The 27943-nt window shown below is 48.4% G+C and overlaps 2 protein-coding genes across 13 annotated transcripts; one reads left to right on the forward strand and one right to left on the reverse strand.

Annotated features, from left to right (window-relative positions):
• The first annotated feature begins 1162 nt into the window (after window positions 1–1162).
• On the forward strand, window positions 1163–7001 carry tmem98 (transmembrane protein 98). Of its 7 annotated transcripts, none has more exons than XM_047039095.1 (7): window positions 1163–1294; window positions 3288–3525; window positions 4234–4365; window positions 4666–4699; window positions 4788–4903; window positions 5043–5102; window positions 5316–7001. In XM_047039095.1, exons 2-7 carry the CDS (start codon window positions 3395–3397, stop codon window positions 5515–5517), a joined length of 675 nt encoding a protein of 224 aa, XP_046895051.1. In that variant the 5' UTR covers window positions 1163–1294; window positions 3288–3394; the 3' UTR covers window positions 5518–7001. The 7 variants fall into 7 exon arrangements, with proteins under 7 accessions (XP_046895051.1, XP_046895048.1, XP_046895047.1 ...); XM_047039092.1 differs by having other exon boundaries at window positions 1175–1294; window positions 3285–3573; XM_047039091.1 differs by having other exon boundaries at window positions 1175–1294; window positions 3288–3573.
• Window positions 6563–26649, reverse strand: svilc (supervillin c). 6 transcript variants are annotated; one of them, XM_047039068.1, is made up of 32 exons: window positions 26561–26649; window positions 22612–23240; window positions 21740–21904; window positions 21387–21563; window positions 20892–20926; window positions 19879–19940; window positions 17966–18111; window positions 17261–17492; window positions 16387–17064; window positions 15441–15488; window positions 15259–15321; window positions 14855–14935; window positions 14563–14752; window positions 14359–14442; window positions 13950–14151; window positions 13667–13839; window positions 13268–13405; window positions 13022–13158; window positions 12687–12834; window positions 12377–12522; window positions 11812–11987; window positions 11565–11709; window positions 10909–11248; window positions 10678–10805; window positions 10325–10427; window positions 9986–10193; window positions 9551–9684; window positions 9264–9419; window positions 8962–9105; window positions 8635–8747; window positions 7348–7503; window positions 6563–7223 (listed from the first exon to the last, which is right to left on the reverse strand). In XM_047039068.1, exons 2-32 carry the CDS (start codon window positions 22908–22910, stop codon window positions 7137–7139), a joined length of 5094 nt encoding a protein of 1697 aa, XP_046895024.1. In that variant the 5' UTR covers window positions 22911–23240; window positions 26561–26649; the 3' UTR covers window positions 6563–7136. The 6 variants fall into 6 exon arrangements, with proteins under 6 accessions (XP_046895024.1, XP_046895022.1, XP_046895023.1 ...); XM_047039066.1 differs by having other exon boundaries at window positions 13950–14154; XM_047039067.1 differs by lacking the exon at window positions 26561–26649 and adding an exon at window positions 24987–25005 and having other exon boundaries at window positions 13950–14154.
• Window positions 26650–27943: the final 1294 nt, after the last annotated feature.

Raw genomic sequence — 27943 nt, forward strand, 5'->3', positions numbered from 1 at the left:
AGGGTCAGGATGGGGAACAAGGTGCTTGGCTCGTGTGTTTCTCTTCCTGTCAAGGTCTGGAGGCGTGAGGAAAGTTTTGAGGCGTTTTTACAAAGATATGACGGGATAATCGCAGAACTGATTAGGATTTGTCATCTACACCTGGCATATTTGTTGTCTATATTTTTGTCTTCCACAAAACATACGCTCTTTCCTCTGCTCTCAGTTGCACATTGACCCTGCGTTTATATCTGGTCAATCATTTTTTAATGAAGCGATACTTGTACAAAGGACTTTGTTTCTACAAGTCATAGTCAATTATTGTGATGACAGAGCAGATGGTCTCTCATGGGCTCCACAGACAACAGTCTGACTTTATAGCTATCTTCAGAATTACAGAGTGTCTACCTTGGCTTCATCACTGCCCCCTGAGTGGCTGCTTTGCACACTGTAACTAAAGGATCTTACTCTCCCCAGCAGGCCTGGGATCATAGCAGGGTCATCTGTTGGTGGCCATTAGAGTATCTCCCTTCATAAGGATGTGTGTTGTCTCAAACATCCGATGGAACTGCTGTAAATTCCCCAGTTGGATGTTCTTTCTGACAGGTTAATCTGTGTATATTTTTCCCCGTTTCGGGTTACTTGTAATCAGGAACGCATCGACATAAGAAGTAAACTGATAAGTAGCCTACCTGGTCCAAATCTTTTCCATGGTCGTTTTCTCAATTTTAAATTTGGTGTGGTCATCATGGAGACTTCCGGAATAGGATGGATTGCATACGCCATCTAGCGGTACTTTCAGGGAATTCGGGGTTCCAGATCAATGGCATAAAAATATTAAAACTTTCAACCCTTTGCAAAGCATGGGAAGAAAAGTTACATATAATCGATCAGTATAATATTGGCTGCAGTGCTGCTAATTTATACATAATCCATATAACCAAACTATAAACGTTATAGTATACAAATGACAATAACTATAAAACTGTGTGCAATTTAAACAGAGGGCCACGTTATTAGTTGAATAGCCACATTTGTAATAACTTCTACATAGAGAACGCACATTCTTCCAAGCGCAAGCACGCGTTAAGTCCTCGTGCACAACGCGGAGTTTAAAACTTTTCCCCAGAGCTCGGGCTTGTTGATACTGAACCACAGTAGCACATTCACCTACCTACCGCTCAACCGCTCACGTAATGGCCTTTGCGCGTCCCCGTTACCGATTTGGAGAGGTCGGTGCCATCTCCACTCACACAAGCAAGTAGTAGCCGCTTTGTTTCCCAAAGCAAAAAGAGATAAAGGACAAAATGATTTGGTAAGTCTGAAATCTAATCGTGTTGTTTGGTTGGCATTTGGTTCGATATGTTTTAGCAACACTAGTGTAAAGTGAGAAATAATGCAAACGTACCGTAACACAATTTAGCCTACTGATAAAAACTAAACTACAGATGAGTAGCCTAAACTAAACAGACCTAGTTAAGACAATTAAGTATGTAATTGTAGATCATTTTCAAGTGCAATTTCTATTATCTTGTTATTCAACAATTTCACAAATGGATGGATGCTAAAATACAGATATGAGTAGTGAAATACTTATGTATGAATACATAATATGTATGTGTATATACATACATTAAATACATATAAATACGCATTCCTGTTCATCTGAGTAGCCAAAAAATAGTGTGATTGACTTTTGTAGTCAGCTAGTGCCTCTAGTAGTCTTTGTAGTTCTTTTGTCTGAGTTGGCTGACTGGGTGTACACTCCCCTTTAGACCAAGCAAGGGGTCAGTGGACTGATGGTGGAGGGCAGGCTTGATGCATCTCATTAATGAGTCCATCCCCTTTCCAGAAAATTCAGCACAGTGTATGTAGATAGTACTGTGACAGTGTTTGGATATTAAAAGTGCTCTGTATGTTCAATCAATGTAAAAAAAAAAATGTCTCACTAACAGTGTGCAAGAGTTGAGTTGGGTTTAGGGATTGGCCGGTTATGCACAGAAATTTACTTCACTTAATTTGTGTTCCCACTGTTTATAATTTTCTGAACCAGAGTCAAATGCCTTACACACATTATGATCATCGGGCATTAATTGACTGTTCTCCTCTTAACAGAAAAGGAGTCTGAAATACTTAAAGCGAGAGACAGGACAAAGCACACTATGACATGGCCAGTGTACAACAAATTAATCTGATTAAAGAATTACAGCATTCCAAAGCGGAATCTCACATAATCATCCGGATGAAAATGTCGGTTGAGAATGTTGTAATTCTGTAATTCTGTTGCCCATGGTGACTGTGCCTCAAGATACGATGTGGAAATTGCATTGCCCTGTTAAATAAATGCCATGCCTTAAAACAAACCAATTACATTCCACCTCAAAAGGCCTTTCTATTGCTGCTCATGGCTTCCTTCCAAAGTATTGGTTATGTCAAACACATAAACACACTCAGGAACACACCCATGGTTCCAAGGTGGGGCAGTGCTAGGTTAATGAGTGATTCAACTGGGCAGAGGGCAGGTAGTCAAGAATTACATCCTGTGGGAAAACAGCTAAAAAACCATCAAAAATACTCTACATTTTCCCTCTCCAAGGACCGGAGGCATCTACAGGGGTAAGACGCTGGGAGGAAAGACAGATTTGTGATTGTGAGCAGATTACTTTACCCTTTATCTTGCGTGTCTTGGAACAGCTCAGTAAAGAACATGTCAGATGATTTAAAAAACTGATGGGCCATTCATATCCTAGCACTGTATCAGCAAATGTCAAATAAAGACACTGACAGACAAGCTGTATGGATTTAGCTGTGATAAATGATTCATTGGGGTTGTTCATCAATTTTATCTTGTGCGAGGTGGCAGTGATTAGAAAAGGGTGACATGTAAACCGTGTTCCTTCAAGAAATGCCAGTGTACCATATGTCGGGCTCCAGGTGCTGTCGTGTGCGGTTGTTATCGAGCTGTATTGCCTTCTGTGGCGAATACAAGGCAGCGACTCCAAAGGCTGTGCTCCGCCGCAGCATATGAAACCAACAAAAGGGCATGCTCACCTTCCATACACTGTATGTGCTCTGATAAAGCCCGGAGGATTGTGTACACTGTGGGTGTGACACTCAGAGGCCACGAATAGGCCGAGTATTAGAGGAGAGAGTTCTTCTTTTGTTTAGTTTTTTTTTACAGAGGCTAACAACGGGCTGATGCTGTGTGCAGACACAGTGAAACACAGCCAGCCTCAGACTGTACATGAGATCTAACAAGGCTTGCTTTTTCATGTCGCTGTGACTAGTGAACACCTTCTCCTCAGCAGATGAGTGCTCAGCCATAATCACGAGCAGACCAGCCAGTCACGCCTGATTGGAAACCTTTCCTCTTGCCACGTCGTTGTCTGTTGCCGTCGTGGGACCTGGGGTCACCATGGAGACGGTGGTGATCGTGGCCATCGGGGTGCTGGCCACCATCTTCCTGGCGTCCTTCATCGCCCTGGTGATGGTGTGCCGACACCGCTACTGCCACCCCCTCAGCCTACTGCATCACTTTGACTCCAAGTCAGTGTTCCAACGCATCTGGGGATGGGAGGGGACGTCAGCACACGGGTGGGTTAGGGTGCATATGGCCTGCAGCCCGAGGCTGTGGTCTCCTCGCTTCACAGTTGACTGTACTGAGTGTTCCCTTCTTGTGTTCCACGCATGGTCTCTGTGGTTTAGCCCCTCTCCGTAGCACTCAGGGCAAACCTGCTTGAATGTGAGGTTAATGCCAAGTCAACATGCAGGGTCTCTCTCTCTCTCTCTCTCTCTCTCTCTCTCTCTCTCTCTCTCTCTCTCTCTCTCTCTCTGTTGTCTGTCTGTCTGTTTCTTTCTCTCTCTCTTGCTGTCAGTCTGTCTGTCTCTCTCTCTCTCTCTCTCTCTCTCTCTTGCTGTCAGTGTCTCTCTCTCTCTCTCTCTCTCTTGCTGTCTGTCTGTTTCTTTCTCTCTCTCTTGCTGTCAGTCTGTCTGTCTCTCTCTCTCTCTCTCTCTCTCTCTCTCTCTCTCTCTCTCTCTCGCTGTCAGTCTGTCTCTCTCTCTCTCTCTCTTTTGCTGTCAGTCTGTTTCTCTTTCTTTCTCTCTTGTTCTCTCTGTCTGTCTCTCTCTTGCTCTTACTCTCTCTTTCTCTTGCTCTCATTGTCTGTCTCTCATCAAGCCCTCATGTGTTCTCCTATGTAACCTCACATCTCTCTTGTCATCTCTGTTCACCGGGTACCCCCTACCCTCCCCCAGACCCAACGTAGACCTTATTGGGGCCATGGAGACCCAGAGCGAGCCCTCAGAGCTCGAGCTGGACGACGTGGTCATCACCAACCCTCACATCGAGGCCATCCTGGAGAATGAAGACTGGATCGAGGACGCCTCGTACGTCTGACTTGGAAGCATACCAGTGCTAGCTTGGGTGCTAGCTTGGGTGCTACCTCGGGTGCTAGCTTGGGTGCTAGCCTGGGTGCTAGCCTGGGTGCTAGCTTGGGTGCTAGCCTGGGTGCTAGCCTGGGTGCTAGCTTGGGTGCTAGCTTGGGTGCTAGCTTGGCTGCTAGCCTGGGTGGTAGACTAGCCACTAGACTGGCCGCTCGGTCTATTATCAAGTATTAGCAGATTAAATATTGTATACAGGCATGGACTAGGGCATGTTTTAACTGAATGTTTGTTGGTTTTTAACAGTGGTTTGGTGTCTCACTGTATCTCCATCCTAAAGGTAACGTTAAGCAACACCCAGGTGCTTTGATATTTGTTCTTTCTTGTCCAACCGGATCATATTTACTGTACACACTACTTGTTCACAGATCTGCCACACCCTGACTGAAAAGCTGGTCGCCATGACAATGGGCTCAGGAGCAAAGGTCAAGGCGCCGGCCAGCCTCAGTGACATCATCACCGTGGCCAAACGCATCAGTCCTAGGTGACATTCAGACAGGGTTGAATCTATCATCTGAATTGCAGCTATGATTACAAATCCATATTTGTATTAAGACGAATACTGCCTGACCTTCTCTGACCTCTCTTTTGTGCCTTCCCATAATCCTGTGTGTCGTGTGCAGGGTTGATGACGTGGTTCGATCGATGTACCCCCCCCTGGATCCCATCCTGCTGGATGCCAGGTAATCACAACGGCCACTAAGCCTCCATCATCTGACGTGGAGAGACGGTTAGAGGAGACAGTGATGGCAGGCCATGCAGACAGCTGCTCTGCTAATAGAATGCGTTGGTGGAGTGCTCTAGACTGCAGACAATCAGAGAGGAAATGATGTGCTTTTGTCTTTTTCTTCAGTATAGTTCTGGTCCCGTATTGATGAAACCTGTCTGTCCCTCAGGGCCACTGCTCTGCTCCTGTCGGTCAGCCACCTGGTTTTGGTGACACGCAATGCCTGCCACATGTCTGGCAGTATGGACTGGATCGACCAATCACTGCATGCTGCTGAGGATCACATGGTGGTGCTGAGGGAAGCCGCCCTGGCTTCTGAACCAGACAGAAGTCTACCTGGAATAGACATGCAGAGAGAGCAGGCCATTTAGAGTACAAACATCCAAAACACACACATATTTTCATATATTTGCATATACACTCACATTCCCACACAGCATTAGAAGAACATGAATAAACATACAGTCAAAGGTGAATTCATACTCCATATGTATTCATCTACCATAACTAAGCAAGATGTTACACTTGATACAAGATAGACGTTGTATTAGAAGTCGGTGTGCGGTCTCTTCATGGACTGACAGCCCCCTCATCCCTGGAGCTCCTGACCCATCTCTCCACGGTGGGCCTTAATCCCACTCGTTAGGGCTGCACAGTCACATGGAGGCTTACATTCACTCCGTTAATCCAGGCTTGGGAGAAAAACACCCAAATGAAGAAGAAGAAGTAGAGTCAGTTCAACCACGGCCCCTGTCTGGTGGCATTGGGCGTGTCCAAGCTATCTGAGATCAATACTCAAATGCGTTGTTTATGTATTTACCCTACTGTAGTAACACAGGGGAGCTGTGTGTATATACCAGCTAACGGTTGTTCGGTTACAAGTACGGAGCGATCTGAAGCAGATTTTGCGTGCCTTGCGCTGACTGATATTATTGGAGCCTGTGTACCTGTTAGCCCATGCATACCTAATACTGGAGCTCCTAGGGCTCTGATTACAGTATTAACCAGCCCTCACACATGGTGCCTAGCCAGAGATGCAAGTCCTGCACAATACACAGGGTCTTTCCACCTACATTATTACAGGCTGCTACAAGGCTTTCTGTTCCACTGCCAACACTGCCAGGAACCCACACTAGTATGACACCAATAACATATGCACATGTAAACCATGGAAGAGCACAATCATGTAAAATGCACAAATTAGATTTTAGAGACAAAACTATATTACTGTCAAGCCCTCAACTAAGCGTAGTGACAAATCAGTGGGACTCTTGCGTCTGTCCTCCTGAAGATACATTTGTGGATGTTTTGTTTCTTCAACGTCAAACTGACATTTACAGTTTGAATGACTGTCAGTAGCTGTAGACCTGCAGGGCTCTTTGATAGAATTATCTTGATCGACGAGGAAACATGAAGACATTGGTTACTCCTTTATTCTCCTTGTTTACATTGTTTGTTAGAATTGATTGTTTTTTATTCAGTCCTGTTTTCACGTCCCATCCACAGTTTGCTACCGAGGTCCTTCTATTCCTCCTCTTATCTCTTTCTTACTTTCATTCATTCCCTTCATTGATTTGTACAGATAAATTAAAGTTTCATAGGAAAATTTGCGGGCTGTCTGTTCTTCAACAACAACAAAAACTCTAAAGGCTACTCATTAAGAAAGCCACGCACACATTCATCTTTTAGGAATACAAAAAAAGAACACAGTTAATCTGGATTGGGATTATAGTTAACCCTTCTGTTTGAAGGTATAGGCAGTCCTGTCTCTCTGAAACTGAGAGCATTTTGCTGAGAACAAAAAAAATAAGGCCCTAAAACAACATACTTAAATAAGACACACAGATAAAACGACTACTAAGAAAACACTGTACATGAATGTTATCGTTTGACAACGTAACATTTTCTTAAAAATAGAAAATACAAAAACAAAAAAACTTTTAAGCTATGCGGACATTAATACAAGTACATGTTCCTGTTGTGACTTTAGCTAGTAAAGTCCTTTGCTTTTCTTCAGGTTGACTTGTTTCCAGCTTGGAAGCGAGTCATACTCATCTCTCTTCATCTCCAGAATAGTCTGAAAGATAAAATTGGCAAAATATCCAGAAGTGTAAAAAAATAAAAAGTTGAGGCACATGTTTAGTCAAAGCAATAATTGACTGGCCTCCCTATGCTGACAGGTACAGTCACACTCTGCCTACCTGGAAGTCTTGGTCTGAGAGGTAGACCTCTAGACACAGGGGGTCCACGCCCTGAGGTAAAGGGGTCTGCAGCAACTCATCCAGGGGGTACTGGGTCTTAGTGAGCTGGGCCAGGGCATCCTGCACCAGGGTCAGCTTGACCCGGCCTGTCTCCACCTGGAACATGCAAGCAGACAGACACACACAGAGAGACAGAGAGAGAGGTTAGGCTATAGCTTACAATAACAACTCATTGTATCATTACTCACAATCTTGATTGATGTACTACTGTGACTGAGTTAGTGTACCTGTGGGTGAGTTAGTGTACCTGTGACTGAGTTAGTGTACCTGTGGGTGAGTTAGTGTACCTGTGGGTGAGTTAGTGTACCTGTGACTGAGTTAGTGTACCTGTGGGTGAGTTAGTGTACCTGTGACTGAGTTAGTGTACCTGTGGGTGAGTTAGTGTACCTGTGACTGAGTTAGTGTACCTGTGGGTGAGTTAGTGTACCTGTGACTGAGTTAGTGTACCTGTGACTGAGTTAGTGTACCTGTGGGTGAGTTAGTGTACCTTTGACTGAGTTAGTGTACCTGTGGGTGAGTTAGTGTACCTGTGACTGAGTTAGTGTTCCTGTGACTGAGTTAGTGTACCTGTGACTGAGTTAGTGTACCTGTGGGTGAGTTAGTGTACCTGCGGGTGAGTTAGTGTACCTGTGACTGAGTTAGTGTACCTGTGACTGAGTTAGAGTACCTGTGGGTGAGTTAGTGTACCTGTGACTGAGTTAGTGTACCTGTGACTGAGTTAGTGTACCTGTGGGTGAGTTAGTGTACCTGTGACTGAGTTAGTGTACCTGTGGGTGAGTTAGTGTACCTGTGACTGAGTTAGTGTACCTGTGGGTGAGTTAGTGTACCTGTGGGTGAGTTAGTGTACCTGTGACTGAGTTAGTGTACCTGTGGGTGAGTTAGTGTACCTGTGACTGAGTTAGTGTACCTGTGACTTAGTTAGTGTACCTGTGGGTGAGTTAGTGTACCTGTGACTGAGTTAGTGTACCTGTGGGTGAGTTAGTGTACCTGTGACTGAGTTAGTGTACCTGTGGGTGAGTTAGTGTACCTGTGGGTGAGTTAGTGTACCTGTGACTGAGTTAGTGTACCTGTGACTGAGTTAGTGTACCTGTGGGTGAGTTAGTGTACCTGTGACTGAGTTAGTGTACCTGTGACTGAGTTATTGTACCTGTGGTTGAGTTAGTGTACCTGTGACTGAGTTAGTGTACCTGTGACTGAGTTAGTGTACCTGTGACTGAGTTAGTGTACCTGTGGGTGAGCTTGGGGTGTCTTCTCCCAGCGAGGGAACACGTTGGTGAAGGTGAGGGGTTCTGCTCCGTCCAGGATGAGGTAGGCCAGCGGTGGACGTCTGGGGTTCATCTCTACAACACCAAGACAACAGCTGTACAACCACTGGACAAGGCAGAGCTAACAGTCGAACTACACGGAAAACTAACAGCAACGTCGCCGTGATATTTGTAAACAACAGAGTGGTGACGCTCTTTTTTAAATCTCTTCCCAAAAATGGATGATAAAGCTAAGGAAGCTTATCACCTGTCCAGCAATAAGTTACCCTAGGTTCCCTGTCCCACTTACCTTTGCAGTACTGCAGCACTGTCTGCATGGCACACCTCCTCTCATTGTCCCAGGAGCTACAGGGTGAGGTGGAGTAGTTATCGTCCTCAGCCTGGATCCCCTGCCACAGGTACACTTCCAGACGGTTGTCCAGTAAGAAAATGGCTGTGGAGAGACAGAGAAAGAAGATGGGGGGGGAGAGGAAAGAGAAAAGAAGAACAAGAAAGACCATTTAAATGATTTATCATCCAGGGAAAAATTGGTCAATTTACTTTAGTAATTGGTTTTGATGTCGTGTGTGTTTGTGCAAAGAGCCCACTCACACGGCTGTGGCACAGAGTACAGACTCTCCTGGACAAAAGGCATTGCCATGACAACACCTGGCAAGCGGCCAGGGCTTTGTAGTTCCTCCCCTCTGAATGTTCCGGAGCCAGCGCTCAGGTGAAAGAGACGAGGTGTAAAGTTGTATTTCCCTGGATCTGAGGGAGATCGCGAACAAATCTTAGTACTGGCTGTCTTGCAGTATGGGTTTATTCAGATGAAGTGTTTTATATACGTTTCGGTACCGTGTTTTTGGACACGTTTACGAGGTGTCGCGTCTTGTTTTTACCTTGAAGCATGCAGTCGTAGGCCTTCCTGTCCTGCTGTCCAATAGCGTTCCAGAATTCCACCGGCTCTGAGCCCTCCTCCACTTCCTTTACCCTGAGAGGGCTGTCACTGCTAAGCCCCAGCTCAGCAGGACACCTGACACACACACACACACACCATCAATACACTCCGATATCACCAGCATCGACGGACCTAGATAGACATTTACATTGCATTTAGTCATTTAGCAGACGCTCTATTCCAGAGCGACTTACTGTAAGTACAGGGACATTCTCCCCGAGGCAAGTCGGGTGAAGTGCCTTTCCCAAAGACACAACGTCATTTTGCATGGCCGGGAATCGAACCAACAACCTTCTGATTCATAGCCCAACTCCCTAACCGCTCAGCCATCTGACCCCGCCCAAAATAGACAAGACAACAAAAGGGGAGGACTCACATCTGCGTTAGGCGTTCCACAGCCCTCTTGCCGACTTCCCTCGAGCCAGAGTGGGCCTTGCAGCCATGCCAGAGGAACAGCGCCCCCCGCTGGCTGTCGAGCAGGACGAGGGAACCTCGCGAGCGCAGCCCGGCGCAGCAGCACACCACCTCCAGCAGACAAGCCTCCTCCGGGAGCTCACCCCGCACACAGAACAGGCGCCAGGCCACTGCAGGACACACCACACACACACACACATGCCTCTGTACAGCCCTGACACAAGCTCCGCCCCCTCACCAGACACGGTGAGGAATAGTGTGGCATAAAAAGGAAAAGGTGTGGGAGGAGTCATTGTGCTACCTGTGTTGGCGGTGGCGTCTCCTTGGCGGCCCCCGTGTACGACCAGGCCTCCCCGAAACAGCTGCAGGAAGCAGGGCGGCTCCTTCCCCTGACGGACCTCCACCTTTACCAGGAGCACCACACCACAGATAACACAAACAGCTACATCTGTGACGACGCTCTCTCACTCTGAGCAAATCACAGGTTTGAAAGTTTCTTTCTCATCCTGAATGTATGTGTGTTTGTATCTTTTTATGTCACAATACAAATTATGGTTATTGTTACTGTTATTATTCAAGTGGTAAGTCCATGGCTTGGACTCTATAATGCAGTGACTTCAGCTGTGTGTGGTTGTGGGAGGCAGAATATCTGACCTGCGCCCCCTTGTGGTTGGTCGTGAGAGCTGACTTGCCCCACCCACTGACATTGGAGTGCCGGCCTCGCCAGAGGAAAAGGGCGGAGACTTCCTCGTCAGGATCACCTGGGCTGTCCCTCTGTCCCACTGGACAAGGAACCGACACGTAAACACTCGACATATTCAAACGTACGTGAGTGCAAAGTAGTTCAGTGTAGAGTAGATATGACGGCATGGTGGTGATAATGACCTGTGTTGTTGATGGTGTAGGTCCAGCGGACCAGATATGTGTCTCCCTCATACAGCTGCCCTGGGCTCTCCATGGCGACCTCACAGTCGCCACCCTCCTGGATGTGCCAGGTATCCACAGCAACCGTGCACAGCTCCCCTTGTCGCCCATCCTCCAGGGTGACCCTCCCCTGTCCCCGCTGGAGAGCCAGCCCCTGCAGGGCAGCGTGAGCCAGGGTGTCCCTTGTCACCCCCTCACCTGCCACCAAGGCCTTGGCATCACAGGGACACAAACCCTCTGAGTGCAGGGGCATCGTGGGCACCATGGTTACCTCAGGCACAGGGCTCTGAGTGGAGAGAAACTGGGAAAGGAAGGAGAAGTGAAGGAGAAGGAGAGAAGTGAGGAACACATTGGATTGGTTTGAGACCGATGGAAACGCTGGGAGGTTTCAAGGTTATCTAGTCCAGTGGTTCCCAACCCTGGTCCTCAGGGACCCCCTGTCCTGCATGTTTTAGATGTTTCCCTGCTCCAACTCACCTAATTAAAATAAATGGTGATAAGCAGGCTTCTGCAGAGCTGGATAATGACCTGTGTGTTGGAGCAAGGAAACATCTAAAACATGCAGGACAGGGGTGCCCTGAGGACCAGGGTTGGGAACCACATTCTAGTCCACCAACCTGGGTCATCTGGACCAGGGGCGCAGGCTCCTCTCTGGACCTGTTCTTCTCCTCCCAGTCCAGAAACTTCTCTCTGAAGAGAACGGTCTCATTGCCCTCACACACCAGATCAAACAGGGCCCAGCTGGGACGCCCTTCACCACACCTGCACAGTACGTGTCATGTTGTTGTCATTCACCTCACGTTCATGCTATCAACCCTAAACGAGAGTCACGTCCGTGTGTCTGTAACGTGTCAACTGACTCACGGCTGTATGTTGGCATTGCAGTGGGCGGGGTCCAGGGGGTTCACCCTACAGTTTCTGTAGTCGTAGGCTCCGCCCCACACCTGCTGGGCCAATTGCAGAGCTACCTTCCTGTCGCCGTGGGATACGTCCTTGCCCTGCCACAAATATACCTCGCTGCCAAAGTCAAACACCAGAGCCTGGAGACGACCCACATAAACACACACACACACACGTATACACACGTTATTCATGTAATGGGGGAGTCAGGTGGCTGAGTGGTTAGGGAATCGGGTTAGTAATCAGAAGGTGGCCGGTTAGATTCCCAGCTGTCCCAAATAACGTTGTGTCGTTGGGAAAGGCACTTCACCCTACTTGCCTCGGGGGTATGTCCCTGTACTTACTGTAAGTGGGTGTGGATAAGAGCGTCTGCTAAATGACTAAATGTAAATGTAATATGCTGTTTGTTCCTGTGTCATTCTAACAGACAGCGGCGATCCAGCCTGTACAGGTGACCAGTAGAAACACCGATGACCATGAGACTGTCCGAGATCCTGTGAGACTCTCTGAGTGACCTGGAGGGACTGACCTCTCTGGAGTCCAGCAGCGAGACGCTGGGCACAGCTGCCCAGGCCTGCCCATGAGGCACCAGCCTGTTCTCCATCAGCCGGTACGCACAGTTGGACTCCACCACCCCACTTTCGTACAGCTCGTCCTCCTCAGGGGCGCCCGCTCCTGGGGGGGACAGAGAACCGAAACGACGCAGACGTCAGACGAACGTGAGGGAGGGGAGGATTTCTGATTCACAGTCACGTACGTTTCCCTGTTCAGGACTGTCATACGGTGTGAGCTTTAGCTGTGGAGCTGAGTTCTGAGAGAACAGCTGGTTTAACCCTCACCTCTGTACTGAGTCCTTCCTCCCAGAATGTTCCAGAAGTCGGAGGCCTGGCTCTTCTCGGTGTTGACCCCCTCCTCCAGGCAGGTGACTTGGGGAGCCTGGCAGCTCAGCTCCCCCAGGGCTACGATGGAGGCTGCCAGCTCTGAGGCCTGGAGGGCAGCACCACCACATCACTACTTGTGCATGATCGTACAATCCATACGTCCGTACACACGTGAATACTATACATCCTTAAGAAATCACATAGTCCATACAAGAGGCTGAATTCATTGGCTAGATGTTTCAGCCTATGGCTGGCCTGGTGTCCTTGTCAAAGCTGTGTTGTGTCAGCAGTACCTTGGCTTTCTCTGATGTGTTGGCAAACTCTCCACACCACAGGATGCAGTGGCTGTCTGTGACCAGGAGGAAACAGTCTCCACTGTTCAGAGACCAGACTGTTGGCTCGACCACACGCACCTGGACGTGTCGCTTGCCTGTTACCGTGGGAATAATACAGCACACAAACACACTTTTACCACACTGGCGTGTCTCGACACACAAAGCACACGCAGGCATACATGCGTGCACATTTTCTCTGCTGACCTTTTATCTGAATGAGCACAAGATTGCTGATTGGTGGGCTGTTGTTGTTGACCGCGTCCGTGGCAACGGTGACCTTGGTGACCTCGGTGCTGGCCAGACCTGCTAGAGCTGAGTCTACCACGCTGTTGTTCTTGACCTCTGCGAGACGGGAAGAAGTTCTGAATCAGCGACAAAAACAGAAGAGAGAAAGAGAGAGACGCGTAGGAAGAGAGAGAGCTGAAGAAAGAGAGACAGAGAGAGAGAGACAGACAGAGAGAGACAGTGACAGCTGAACAGAGCTGAAGAGAGATAGAGACAGAGAGAGAGAGACGCGTAGGAAGAGAGAGCTGAAGAGAGAAAGACAGAGAGACAGAGAGAGACAGAGAGAGAGAGAGACATGTCCTAAGTTAAAATGCTCACTCTTCTCTGCTTGTATCCTGTTGGTCTCCGCAGGCGCTTCGCTCACTCTCTGTCCCATGAAGTCCTGCCTGAGGTCCTCCCGGGCGGCCAGGGCTCGCAGAGGGTTCCTGGAGCCCTGGGTCCTGCGAGAGGGGCGCACCGAGCGCCTGTGCTCCGCCACCGCCGAAGTCAGCCTGACACACGCCCAGAACCACAGACCGTCAGGCACACCTCCAATAAGAACACCGTGCCAGGAGGATACCTCTGGCTAACACGCAGCGAGAATAAGCACACGCACACTCACATGGGTGTGTTCGTCTGGCAGAGGGCACTCAGGTCGGTCTGCGGCAGCTCAGAGCCAGAGCTAGGGAGAGCAGCAGGTGTGGGTGACAGGGGTGACAGCTGTTTGTAGAATCCTCCCAGTGTCCCCTGGTCATCCAGAGGCATGGCCTCCGTCCCTTCAGTCCCTTGCTCAGATGTCACCTCCAGGGAAGGTTCCTGGGTTGCTGCTGGGGAATGAGGACGGGGGGGGGGGGGGGGGGGGGGGGGGGGGGGGGGGGGGAGGGGGGGGGGGTCAGGTATTTCACATTCCAATGCAAGTTCATCCCGGGGCGAAAGGCTAAATTAAGAATACATCATGAGGTAAACCATCTATCAATCTGCTGTTGAATTGAACCAGGCTAGGGTGGAGTTGGTGTGTGGGAGCTGTGTACCTTTGCATGCTGTGGCCCCTGTAGAGGGTCTCTTAGTGTGAGAGGGAGGAGGGTCATCTCGGTCGGGTTCAGGAGACACCAGACCTGGAGCATCACAGGCATAGTGAGAACGGCATCACAGGCACAGTGAGAATGGGAAGGGTGACACGTACTGGAGATGACCAAAGCAAAGCGAGAAGTCCCCAGGCTGAACAGAGTGCTCACCTCGTTTTGTCATACGTCCAGCTTCCCCTCTTCCTCTGGTCTGCCACTGGTCCTCGTTCTCCTGAAGGGAACGCCTTCGCTCAGCCACTGATGGCTGGAGCTGGAGCTGGGAAGGGGCTTGGGGCTGGGCCGGGGCCGGGGCCTGGGGCTGGGGCTGGGGCTGAGCCTGCTCCTCCTCTGCTGGTCGGACCTACATCCCCAATAACAGAGAGTATTGGCGGAGGCAAAATATTTGTTCATGTGCTTATTTCAGAGACTCTGTCAGAAAAAAAAAATGTATGAACTGCCTCACCTTCTGCCTCCATTGAGGCTGAGAACGAGGCTGGCTCTGGGCGGTAGGGGAAACCTCCTGGGCCTCAAAAGACTGGGTCGTCTGAAAGAGGCAAGGTAGAAAAGATGACTCAAACAATGAGTGAAGGAGGACGCAGAAAATGATAAGAGAAAAAGGATTGAGACTTGACGAAACCGAACAGGCCTTTTCTGTTCTACCCAGTGGCATCCTAAACGACACCCAGTAAACAGTTAAAGGTGTAACAACCCACAAACCACTCCAAAACACTTTGTAACAGGCAATTGTTAACCGTCATTGCAGTAAATAAGTCTTAAAACTCTGCACTGCACACAAAGTACCGTCAACCAACAGTAGAGAGCAACATGCTTCGCCCCTCCACCGTGAGCGCACACACACACATTTACCTGATTGAAACACATGACATACTGAGGTGTACTGCTAGAATAGACGGAGGAAAATACAGGATCCTGGGAGGGGAGAGGAGGAGGGCACTACTGTTGGCTCAAATCGACAAAGTCGCTTTTCATGGTTTTGGACAGCATAATCGTCATGTCAGAATTCCAATGCGTCATTGACAAACGCTTACCCAGCTCTTCGGTCGGACGGACTCATCGTGAGAGATTTGGTTCTCGTCCTGTAGGGGGCAGTATGGGAGTGTTGAGAAGAAAACATTTGAACAAACAAACCCACACCCACACACACACTTGTACAGTGGTTATCCAGCTGAGGGTGGCTAATGGACATATGTGTAGAGTGAGTCCTTGTAATCACCCTTGTCTATCTGTCATTGTTCACTGTCATTCCAGCATGTCCCTGTCTACTATCACCCATAGTGATGTTCGCAGTTAACAGACATTAAACACATACCATAGTGATGTGCCTAGGAGGTACTCTGATGCTCCTTCGGTTTCAATGGAATGGCAAATATCTCATCCTAACCACTCAACTATCAGGAGCCGAACTGATCCGCACTGCATCAGCCCTTACGCTCAAGGACAGCCGAGGCAACTCATCCCTTCACTGCGGCTCCAAATCACTGAGTGTGCTTTAGTTTGACCTGTCCAGACGAGGTTCACCCCCAGATTCAGGCCCCCCTGTTCTGTTGTCTGCCCCTCTGCTGACCCCCTGCTCCCCCCTGCCAGCCGACTGACAGTCTAAAGCCCCCTGCTTCCAGGCCCACTCTCTGGGGATTAGAGATTAGGAAGAGGGTGGGAGCCATGGACCCTACTCTGGGCTGCTGTGCAGCGTTTGAGGATAGCAGGCCGCGCTCTCTCCCTCCCTGCAGCGGAACCTCCCGTGGAGTTCCGTGTGGTCTGTTAGCAGCTGTTCTTTTCAGGGTAAGACTGGATTTAGCCCATTTATTCAAGACTCTGAAGTGCCGCTTAAAACCAACTACCAGCTTGCCAAACAGATTTGGAAGTAGACTCTAGCGATTCCTACAAAATGATTTCCGATCGCGGCTCTGCTGTCAGCGTGGTCTGAGTGAGTTTTTTTGGGGGAGGCGGAATGATGTCGGGTGCTGTAGGTCGTACCGTCCTCCTCCAGCCGCCTGCTTCCTGGCCACAGCCGTCTGCCTGAGACACCTCAACATGGCGTCGTGGCGGGGCGTCCCTTCTCCTCCGGCTGCTCCTCTCCTCGTCTTCCTCCTCCCTGGAAACATCTGAGGAGTCCTGCTCAGCCGCCTGGCAGGACCTCTCCTCCTGGGGTTCTGGCCAGGCCCTCACTGGAGCCGCAGGGATGGGCTCCCTCCTGCTCCTCCCTCTATGCCTCCAGGGGGCACCAGATAGCGGGGTTCCATCGACCCCGGACACCCCATGTTTTTCTCTCCGATAACCAGATCCACTGTCTTCTCCCATGCCCGCTGCCTCTACGCCATTCTGCTCGAGGGCAAAGGGAGACTCTTGGCTGCTATCAGAACCTCGGTCCCTGCTCCACTCTGGTCCTCCGGAGCGACTCTTCTTCAGGATTCCTTTGATCTCACCAGTCTCCGAGTCCCAGCGTGACAGAGGCTTTTGGGGGGAGTAGAGTTCCAAGGAGCTGGTGCCAGGTCCTCCTGAGCCAGGCTCTATATCTGCCCTGGAAGCCTCCACAGGCCGTGGCTGGGCCTGACGCACCTCGCTGGGCCTCAGGTTGACGGACAGGGCCTGCTGCCTGTCTGAGAGGTGGGGGGACAGGCGCAGAGGGGGCAGCTGGGTGGGCGCTTTCTGGAGCTGAGATAGTACAGAGCGCAGGCAGAGAGAAGCCGTAGACGGTTAGAGGAACTGAATATAAAAGGAATTTGCAGCTCACAATCACAATTTATTGGGAAATGCAGATTAGTAGATTAATCCTCCAGATTAGTATACTGTATATTTGTCAGTGTCAATGCATCTCTGTGGCCACTCCACCCACACCCACCAGACTGACCTCCTCCACGGTGATGGGCTGTGTGCGGTAGCGAGCCCCCTTCTGCCTGCGTCTCTCTGGGGGGGCGTCAGCAGAGGCGTCTCCCTGGCTCCCCGGTAGAGACAGCTTGTTGAAGAGGGCCAGTTTCTCACTCATACTCAGTTTACAGCTCTCATCGTCCTCCACAGGCTCGGCCTGCGCAGCCTGGGTCTGGCCTGGCGGGGCCTGGCCAGACAAGGCTGCCTTGGGGCTGCTGTAGAGGAACCGGAGGGGAGAGAGGGAGGACCCTGGGTGGTTATTTCATGGGTGAATAGCTAGATAGAAACACAGTCTATTCAAGTGAATGTTAATGTCCAAAGGGCATTTATTGTGTAACACATAGCTGTACGTTTTGGATCTATGTCGACATCAATCAATGTTTAACTCTCCCCCTGTCTATGAACTGTGTATAATTAGAGGCAAGAATCCCTTTAACAGCCCAAGCCCAGCAAATGTCAAAAGGTAGTCTGTGGAGAAAATAGACTTGTCTTGGACAGCCATGCAGTCCTGCTACAATTGTGGTTGTGGTTTTATTATAATGAGTCTGTCTTTACAACTCACGACACTCATTCTACAAATTGGTCTGCACCCTGCAGCTTCCACCCCGAGCACCCTGTTGGCTCACTATACAATTCTCAAGGGTTGCAATCAGCACGTTTGACATTTGAGTTCTTTCACAAAGCCCACCTGATGGCAACCATTTCCTCACAGGTGATTGGTTGAGTGAGAGAACGATTTTCGTTGCTGCGACGCACCCTGCGTTCGTGGGACACGCTGCCGGAGCGAGGCTTCAGGAAGGAAGACACCTCCGGGGCGGCCGTCTTCTCCAGCTCCTGCCACAAAGAGACAAGAGAAAGGAGGAGATTTGAGATAAAAAATCAGCCATAACAGACATTTTGCTCAATGCAGCAGTCTGGAAACAGGCAGTGAAAACAGGCGGCAAATTCTATTCTGTGTTTTTCGTCTAAACTTAGGCCAGGAAGCGGGTCAGAGAGCTGGTGAATGGAGCAGTAGATGGGAGGTGTCTTTGGTAGCCTAGCCAGGTCCAGAGAGGGATAGAATGCCAGGCTTGCAGGTCAGAGCGTAACCAGAGCTCACCGTGTACCGTTACCTCCCTGCCTCCTCCTCGGACAGACGGCCAGGCAGGCTAATTATAATGCTGCTTGGGCTGTTCAACACAGGTCCTGGCACATTGTCACCTGGCCTTGACGCAAGCACTCCACAGCTAAAACTTAGCAGGACATGTCTACAGTGGTAACTGCTAATGTTTTGAAAATCAAAAAACGGTGGGTGTTTGCCTTTCAAAACAATAGCAAAATATATGTTTACCTTGGGACTTTATCTGTGTGCAGCTATGGAAGACATTGATGAATGGGTGGAACTAATATACTGGGACATCAAGTTGATGGCATGTGTGTGTTCTGCATCTCCGAACGATCAGGTGCAACATCAGAAGCACCTGTTTGGCCATTTGTATCACTCAGGAGGCAGGTGTTCAGTTCTACATACTCAGCACTGGCTCATCATGGCTCCGTGGCTGTGGGGCTGTAAGGTGAGCAGTAGTGTGGAATGAGGCTGCCGTCTGCCATCTCTGTCTCTCTCTCTGTCTGTCTCTCTCTCTCTCTGTGTCTCTCTCTCTGTCTCTCTCTCTCTCTCTGTCTCTCTCTGGCTCTCTCTGTCTCTCTCTCTGTCTCTCTGTCTCTCTGTCTCTCTGTCTCTCTCTGTCTCTCTCTCTGTCTCTCTCTCTCTCTCTCTCTGTCTCTTTGTCTCTCTCTGTCTCTCTCTCTGTCTCTCTCTCTGTCTCTCTGTCTCTCTCTCTCTCTGTCTCTCTCTCTCTCTGTGTCTCTCTCTCTGTCTCTCTCTCTCTCTCTCTGTCTCTCTCTGGCTCTCTCTGTCTCTCTCTCTGTCTCTCTGTCTCTCTCTCTCTCTCTGTCTCTCTCTCTCTCTCTCTCTCTCTCTGTCTCTCTCTCTGTCTCGCTCTCTGTCTCGCTCTCTGTCTCTGTCTTTCGCTGTCTCTCTCTCTCTCTCTCTCTCTCTCTCTCTCTCTCTCTCTCTCTCTCTCTCTCTCTCTCTCTCTCTCTCTCTCTCTCTCTCTCTCTCTCTCTCTCTCTCTCTCTCTCTCTCTCTCTCTCTCTCTCTCTCTCTCTCTCTCTCTCTCTGTCTCTCTGTCTCTTTGTCTCTCTCTGTGTCTCTCTCTCTGTCTCTCTCTCTGTCTCGCTCTGTCTCTGTCTTTCGCTGTCTCTCTGTCTCTCTCTATCTCTCTCTGTTTCTTTCTCTCTTTGTGTCTCTCTCCTTCACTTCTCCACAGTGAAGGAAAAAAAGGGTGCCCTTTTACCCAACTTAATCCACTACATTAGGAGATTGGAGCAACAAAGGATGATAAGATGTTGTGTCACAGAGGCTCTGTTGTGTCTTTAACTGGTGTTCTGTACACGTCAGGCAGGGGACAGGCGTTCTTTCCTAGTGTGTTCCCCTAGTCTCCGTGGAGACAAACTATTCCCAGGCATGGAGGCACACACACAGCACAGGGACACTGGAGGGGTCATGGTTGGGCTCCGGTGTGGGTCCTGTTTGTCTGCCACGGTTGTCATCAGACTTACTTTAAACAGAGACATCTTGGCTGCCACACTCATTTTGGCTCTGTCATCCGTCTTCACATCAGCTGTGAAACATAATACATCAGTTGTCAAGTCATAGAAAAGAGGGATGAACACTCTCTACTTATGTGTACATAAACACCCATATAACATCTAACGTAAACCAGAGACAGGTTCATAAAACGTATTTAGCCAGTTCAGGTGGCGCTTGACATCCCATATAAAACATTTTGTCAACATTCCTGTAGTACACACACACACACACACAAGCTAATCCCAGAAAGTCTGAGAGGGCTGGGGATAAGTCGCACAGAGTGAGCCTGTCAGTCACCTCCTCCACCTGCAGAACACGGTGTGCCTGATCCCTGTGACTGAACCCTCCCTGTGAGGGCCCCTCCAGCACCTGGGACACTGAGTCCCAAAGCAGCACTATCTCGCCTGGCAGAGCTGGGCTACAGCATGGCATCAGCCACTGGCCCACTGCACAATATTTACCCTGGCAGTTGGAAAGTACAGCTGATCAAAGGACAGAAGGAAAACTTTGTAATACTCAAAATAGACTTTACATGGGTAGTTTCGGTCAGCCATTTTACACTGAGGGCCACGAAAGAGATAATTGAGTAGTATTTGCAAGGAGGAAAATATTTTTGTTCATCATGGGTTTAGTATGTAACTTTGCTGTTATCCTCAGGTGAATAAAAACCATGGTTGAGTTTCAACAGAGGGATTAGTAGCGAGATAATAATAATAAAGTAAACACTCTCCTTGTTTTATTGGAGTAATAAAATGTTGTTTTATACCGAGGGTTTAAGAGGGCAGAGTGTGGATGTTTGTTTTCTTTGTGACTTTGTGTCTACCCTGTCTCAAACACATACTGAAACACAAGCATTTAGTGTGTGTCTACCCTGTCTCAAACACATACTGAAACACAAGCATTTGGGTGTGTCTTTCTCTGTTTTCCGTTTGTCTCTGCATAAATTCCAAACACAAAACAGCAAAACAGATGGGTACTTTACCTTTACAGCTCTCTTCCTCTTCTGTCTCTGGCAGTCTGGGAGAGAAATAACAAATGAAAGGTCACTGGCTGCAACATGCCGATGACAGAACTCCACCCAAGCATATCCTTTAGACATATCCTCTCTCTCTGTTACCAAACCTGTGGATGTGTACAGTTTCACTTTCCCACACACATACACAAGTTTGCATCGTATCTGCATGCTCAACAAGCTAACCCTGTTCACAAGGACGTCAAAGGGCAGCACCGTGGTCAGATGCAAACACACATGCAAATCTGCCAACAGATATTAACATGTAGGGGTGAACAGAAAGAGGAAATATAGGAAATGCTCACGGTATCCAATAAGACATGTGTTTAAAATAAACTCATCTACGTGCAAACAAAAACACAGCAAAGGCAAATCTCTGTTTCCCCCAAAAGGAGCCAGGCCCCTCCTCTAGACTCCCCGGCCTTCATGTCATCCCTCTTCCTGGCCACAGCACACAGCCCCTACCCGCCACTCTCCTGCATCTCACTGGCCGTGATTGGCTGTGTCCTGAAGCGCTCGTTGTTCTTGCGGCCCCCTCCTGACACCCCTGGCAGATAGCGACGGGGGCGTCGGCGCCCCCCCTCAGTGCCTGGCTTGACAGCGAGGTCGAGGGAGGAGGTAGCAAGCCCACCGTCTGAGCAACTACCCACAAAGACAGAAGAAGAAGAGGAGAGTTAGAGAGAAGGGCCGCAAGAGAGATCCTCTGGAAGAGATGACAACCAAGCTGAACCCCGCATACTGTACACACACGAAAACAGTTAAAGGCCTAGTCGGAAACACACACACACACACAGTTTGTAGCGTGCAGGAGACCCTACACGTTCTCAGGCTGTGTTGCACTCCCGGTCTGTTGCAGCAGTGCGCTCCTCAACTGGCCCACCGACACCCGAGTGTGGAGCTGGGGGGCGTCGGGTCCAGGGGGGCCTAGGGGGGCTACAGGGTCCCCCCTAATGAACATGCTGGCAGAGCCAGAAGAATGTTGCCTGGAGTTGAGGGGAGGGATGGGGAAGGGATGGGGATGGGAGGGTGGGGGGGGTGTATAAGGACGAACGGGGCAAGGTGTTGATATAAGGAAGGTGGCAAACTACCACAGCACCCTTCCCTAAAGAGCACCCCTTGCCGAATATCGTCAAAGTCCATCAAGCAAATGATGACAGCAAGAACCAGAATGATTGTATCTCATTTTTACAAAGCCATTTGGGAGCACAGCTCTGGCTGAATTTGAGACAAAGACCTTGAACAGCTAGTGAACTTTAATTTATTTTTGCATCTGAAAGGTCAGTGGCCAGAGTCTCCATTAGAGCAGGAACAGACTGCATGATAGAGGGGCACTGTTTGATGTGGAAGCACATTACGTTATTTGTGTTCGTAAGCTAGCTTGGAAGCAACCAAAAGGTGCATCTTTCGGCTGGTGCTCTGTGTTCCTAACAACACCACAACGCTCTTAAAGCCAGCAAACAGTTTTTGCATTTCAGGAACAATAGGCACTAAAGCCTGACTCAGCAAAGGAAGTGACATCACACATGCAAAAAAACCTTGAGCACCTCTCTCCATCTCAGTCCGTGTCAAGTCACTAGTGCACATCAGAATGCCACTGAGGGGACTTTGGTATAGAGAGTTCATGTACTTCTCAAAGCACTTGGATCACAGACACAGCAGGTCTGTCCAGACCTGATATAGCTGGACTCACCTTCTGGGGAGTGTTGCCTCTGCAGAAGTGTCTCCCTCAAAACCGTTGGAGACTCTTTGAGGGTCTTCACCCCCTGCTCGGCCGTTCACCCCCCCGCAGGGGGCTCTGTCTCTGAGGAGGGGCGGGCTGTCGGGGTGGGTCTGGGGCTCCTGGGCCTCCCTCCCGTCCCTCCTCACCCACTTGGTGGGGAGCTCCTCCATGTTGCCGTAGCGTTCCGCCAGTTCCCTCCTCCTCTCTGCCTTGTAGCGGGCGATCCGTTCGGACCTGGGCTCCAGGACCGGGTTCTCCAGCGTGTCCATGTGGCTCTCCCTCTCCGTGTCCCTCAGAAGGTTTCAGCTGATTCTCTCCCCCTCGGACGATGACGTGGCATTTATGACACACGCAGCGGGAAGGTCTTCTCTTTGCTTACCTCTCAGACACAACTGAAAGCGGGTAGGGGAAATGAGAAGCTTCTCTTGCTCCACTCCCAAGTGATTCCCGCTCCTCTACCGGCCAGGCACTTGACTGTGTTGACGGGAGTGTGGGTAGATCAGCCGCTCTGGAGGAACTCCTCTGCTGGTGGGAACCTGGCCCCCTCAGATTGATACGTCTTCAGTCAGACTAATCACCCTGTGACGCTCACAGCACATCTAAAGGAGAGGGAGCAGACAAGCATCCGATAAGCTCTGAGTCACTCTGTAACAGTCCAGCTTGGTTTCCTCAGTCAACATCATTCCATTTGTGTTTGCTGATAGATTAACAGGATGTATTAGATTTCCCACAGAATCAACTCCATTTTATTTGAGGCAACAGCAGAATGCCGCAGACTGACCACCCTTCACCTTATCTTGCCCCTTTTACCCATCTCTCTCTCTCTCTCTCTCTCTCTCTCTCTCTCTCTCTCTCTCTCTCTCTCTGTCTCTGTCTCTGTCTCTCTCTCTCTCTCTCTCTCTCTCTCTGTCTCTGTCTCTGTCTCTGTCTCTGTCTCTGTCTCTGTCTCTGTCTCTGTCTCTGTCTCTGTCTCTGTCTCTCTCTCTCTCTCTGTCTCTCTCTCTCTCTCTCTGTCTCTGTCTCTGTCTCTGTCTCTGTCTCTGTCTCTGTCTCTCTCTCTCTCTCTCTGTCTCTCTCTCTCTCCTGCTCGTTCGCTTCTTTCGTCTTGAAGGCTGTGTAAGATGACCTGCTCCAGTCTACACAGCCACGCAGGAATCTCCCATTGCACTGTAACCTTACCCCTCAGCCCCTCAGCTCCAATCCAGTCCCGGATAGCAATGAAGCAGCAGGGTTTTCCCCCAGTACAATTATACTGCAGCTCATTCTGGCTGAATAAGCTCTGTCCCGTCTAAACAGTGCTTCCTATGCTAGCGAGTAGAACATCCAATTGGTCAGCATTGGGCTAACTTGTGAAGTCTATGAGGCTCCATCTCAAAGGCTCCATCTCACTTGTGATGATGCGTTTTCTGTTGCGTTCCATTTGCACGCTGTAATTATCCAGAACCACGAATCACGTGTGTGTGCGCGTGTGTCTGGTGTGTGTGCGTGTGTGTGCCTGTGTGCAAGCGTGCACGTTTACAAGTGTGTGTTCTGAAATTGCCAAATGTTTGGCGTCAGCATTCCTGGTGCTTTACCCCCACAGAAGCAACACAATGTGGCCTATGGAACAATGAGCAGAGGCAACCACAGGGCTCAGCAGAGGTAGAGCATGGTTAAAGAATACTGTATGCTGTTAGCTTTCATCTCTTTGAGAAATGTACTTCCTGGTACAGATTCAGACTCTCAACTTGGAATCTGGGCAGGAAAGGGATGAAAATTAAATGAACTAACGAAACTAAAGAATACAAATTGTCAAATTGATCGTTGTCATAAAATACATGTCTGTCGTGTGTATGGGGAGTGGAATGATCATGGCTGGATAGAGGGAGGGTGGCAGTATATTGGATAAGATGTCATGTGTCAGATTTGTATAGCTAACGTCTGTACGGCTTTGTGTGTCAGCCATGTTGCTACGACAGGTAAACCTGACGCCTCATGTCACACCATAATACTGAGAGGTTTAATGAGCTGGTGTGCCAGACACAGTGATCCTCTAGAGAGCAAGACCCTTGGGGTGACAGTGAGAGGGGTGTGTCTGTGTGTGTGTGTGTGTGTGTGTGTGTGTGTGTGTGTGTGTGTGTGTGTGTGTGTGTGTGTGTGTGTGTGTGTGTGTGTGTGTGTGTAAGATAAAGACAGACAGAGAAAGAGAGAGAAACAGAGGGAGAAAGACAAATGATGTAAAAGTGAAGAAGAGAGAAAAAAAGGTCAAAAGTGAGTATGCATGACGATGTTGCACTGATGAACACAAACATAAAAGAGACAGGAACAACAAGAGAAAACGTGTTTTTTGGAAAGCATTGCCCTACCTTTTCCTGTCACTCAGAGGGTTTCCTCATGCTCGAGAACAATTTCAAATGTCCAGAAAAGTCCTAAACGATGCAACACTGTTGGTGTTAGTTGTAGCTGTAGAAGAGTGAGCTTAACAATGTAGGACTCCCCATCCTGTGTACAGGGCTGAGGTCATGTGACAAGTAAGACAGTAGGGGATTGGAGGAGAGCGGTTGCCATTGGAGCTCAACATGGATGATCAGGTCCTAATCCAGTAACACTAGCTGACACCAGTGTACCAACACACCGGGATAAACACGCTCTCTCCATTTATTTGTGAAAACACAACAGGGGTTGTCACACTAGTTGTTAGCAAAAGGCTTACATAACAATACATAATGTCATGTAATATAATTCTAAAGGACATTTTTGTGCAGGCAACATAGCAGCACCAATTTGTTTGACGAGCCATCCAATCTCATCATCTAAAACCAAACACAATCCCTAATCGACTTGGACTCCAGAGACACGAGGCTATTTCTCCCAAACCAAAGGTCTGTGATAGCCACATCAGGTACCTAAGGTATAAGGGAATGATTTGTTACGTCACACGATCTCACCTCCAATCAGGACCAGGGGCAGACGTCAAGATCCAGATTAGAGAGACAGCAAGGGTTTACAGCCGATTAGATCTGTGATGGGATCCTGGAGTGCAAGCCCCCCGCTGGGCAAAGCTCAAGGGCAGATGAACTTAGGTAAACCCCTCCAAAAATTACTCCTTTCCTTTCTTATCTTGCGCTGAGTGATGATTGGGTGGAATTGACCGAAATGTTGGTGAGTTCAACATAAACCATAATGTATCCTGTTCCTTGCCCTGTCTAGGTGAGCATTACATCTATCATAGCACACTGGTTGACACATATCACCTTGTTCACAGCCATACAAGCACTCTTGACAGCTTTTGACAGTTAGTCTCCAGTGGACTTGTCTGATCTATACAACTCCTTATAAGCATACTGGTCTCCATTGGATTTGCTACCAGATGCTCTGCCATGTAATGAATGTGTTACTGTTGTTAAAAGACAGAGGAAAGCATAGGGCACACTGCAGATAACACGTCTCTGCAGCAGCTGCGACTCTGCCTCTGCTGCTGGCATGGTGTGATGCATTAACAGTTGATTGCTCTTTTCAGATGTCAAAGTTTGAACAGCCTGTGGCAAAAATATCAGCCAGATCACACAGTGCGATGAATGGGTCACATCCAGTATTAAATGATGATGCGAAATAAATTCATTACACGGAGCAGTCCTAGTTGGCGTACAACTTCCCAAAAACAATAAACTGTCATTGGCCCCTCTTAAAACTATGAAGTAATGTCCAGTTCATGAGTAAAGGTTACTAATACGGTGTCATAAAATATGTTCCGTCAAATATGATATTTCTAGGGCAACTCAGTTTAAAACAAACTATTAAAACGATACATGTGGACAATTAATCTTTTGGAAAGTTGTGCAGAAAGTGTTCAATTTCAGCATTGTCAATCAAAACTCAGTAAAACACAACAGACTACAATTTACAACAAATAAACATTCTCACGGTAAAGTCAACTTACATGTCGTCGGGTAGTAAAGGCACCGGCAGGCTGTACTGGACATCAGTGCGCCGCTGCAACAGAGAGCGTGAACGCCCATGTAGGGAAAGCGCTTGTTCCCGTTAAAAATATACCCCCTCCCTCTCCCCTACATTCCAAATACGGGGGCCAAATCTAGGAGTGAGCGAAAGCATAACGGGTCAGCAATCCGCAAACTTTCAAAGAAAAGGTTTATTGACAGCCAATAAACCAAAAAGGTTGATGACATATGGTCCACCTGCTCATGATTCACAGGTATATACAATGTTTTACTGTCACAAGGCGACCATACATCTCGTATGGGTTCGACTGAATATGATTTATTGAATACAAATGCACATGCTAGTCATTCGAGCAAAATAGCCTATCGCAACGCATAATCTCCTTGATAACGCAGGTGTGGTAATTCAGAGTCAAGCTTCAATATCACAACACTGCCTCCCTCTGTTCAGCTACTGCAGGCAGTTTGAAATGAAGTGGGGTGCCTTTGAAGGCACGGTACTATTTCAGTTCAATGAACTGGGTACACATTAAGGATCAAAATATATCAAAAGGGCAAACACAGAATAGTCAGAGGTCCTTGTACAAATTAGGCAACGAGTCAGAAGGGAAGATGCAACGCTAGCTGTCCTACATCTGACAAGGCCAAAGATAAAGCTTTTAAAATAACACCAGGCCATAGCTCACTCAAAATACCACCTCATACTACCATAGAGAAAGCCAACCATCCCATGATATAACAAGGAGTTCTTTAGAACATCAATTCATGCTAGAATACTTGTCATCAGGTTTTACAAACTTGTGGAGTGCATGCACGCTGTCATAGCAACAAACAAAAAATGGGACACCGAATTGTAAGATATTCTGAAATTCATGTTCTTTAATTTTACTCAAGCTAATATTATAATTTGCATTGGAAAAATAAAGGGTATGACATTCAAAACAAAAATATTAATGCAAATTTGAAGTCTTAGATTTTCTGGACCCTATCAGAAAGTGCACTGACCAAACATATCGCTCGAGGATGCAGGTAATGGTACACTGTATGCTTAGTTGTAAGTTGGAGTCAAGTAAAACATTTTATATTTTCGGCCATCGTCTCCAAACAGTTTGTCTTGAGACTAGAATTTTAAATAGTCTCCTGTCCGTTACTTGTTGATGAAACCGTTGTGTTACACTGCAAGATCCTTACAATCTTTTGTTTAGAATTGTATTAGAAATATTTATTTTATTTTATTAATTTAGAAAAGAGATCAAGAAACATACATTGAATGCCGATAACAGGGTCAGGGTGAAAAATCAAACAATGCCAATAACTGTAAACAGGTGCTACTCAAATCTGTAAAAAAAAAAAAGAAAAGGTCA

The sequence above is a fragment of the Hypomesus transpacificus genome, chromosome 17 (genome assembly GCF_021917145.1).
Source record: "Hypomesus transpacificus isolate Combined female chromosome 17, fHypTra1, whole genome shotgun sequence".
In the NCBI taxonomy this organism is placed as follows: domain Eukaryota; kingdom Metazoa; phylum Chordata; class Actinopteri; order Osmeriformes; family Osmeridae; genus Hypomesus; species Hypomesus transpacificus.

Bases quoted from the DNA above. Each gene is read 5' to 3' on its own strand.
- tmem98 (XM_047039089.1), top strand. From the start codon at position 2,384: ATGGCTTCCTTCCAAAGTATTGGTTATGTCAAACACATAAACACACTC. The intron at 2,596-4,233 runs GTAAGACGCTGG...ACCCTCCCCCAG, and splicing joins GACCGGAGGCATCTACAGGG to ACCCAACGTAGACCTTATTG. The intron at 4,904-5,042 runs GTGACATTCAGA...TGTCGTGTGCAG, and splicing joins GCCAAACGCATCAGTCCTAG to GGTTGATGACGTGGTTCGAT.
- svilc (XM_047039066.1), bottom strand. From the start codon at position 22,910: ATGGACACGCTGGAGAACCCGGTCCTGGAGCCCAGGTCCGAACGGATC. The intron at 14,753-14,854 runs GTGAGGCAGTTC...TTGGGGATGTAG, and splicing joins AGCCTCAATGGAGGCAGAAG to GTCCGACCAGCAGAGGAGGA. The intron at 7,504-8,634 runs GTACACTAACTC...TGCATGTTCCAG, and splicing joins CACCCCAAGCTCACCCACAG to GTGGAGACAGGCCGGGTCAA.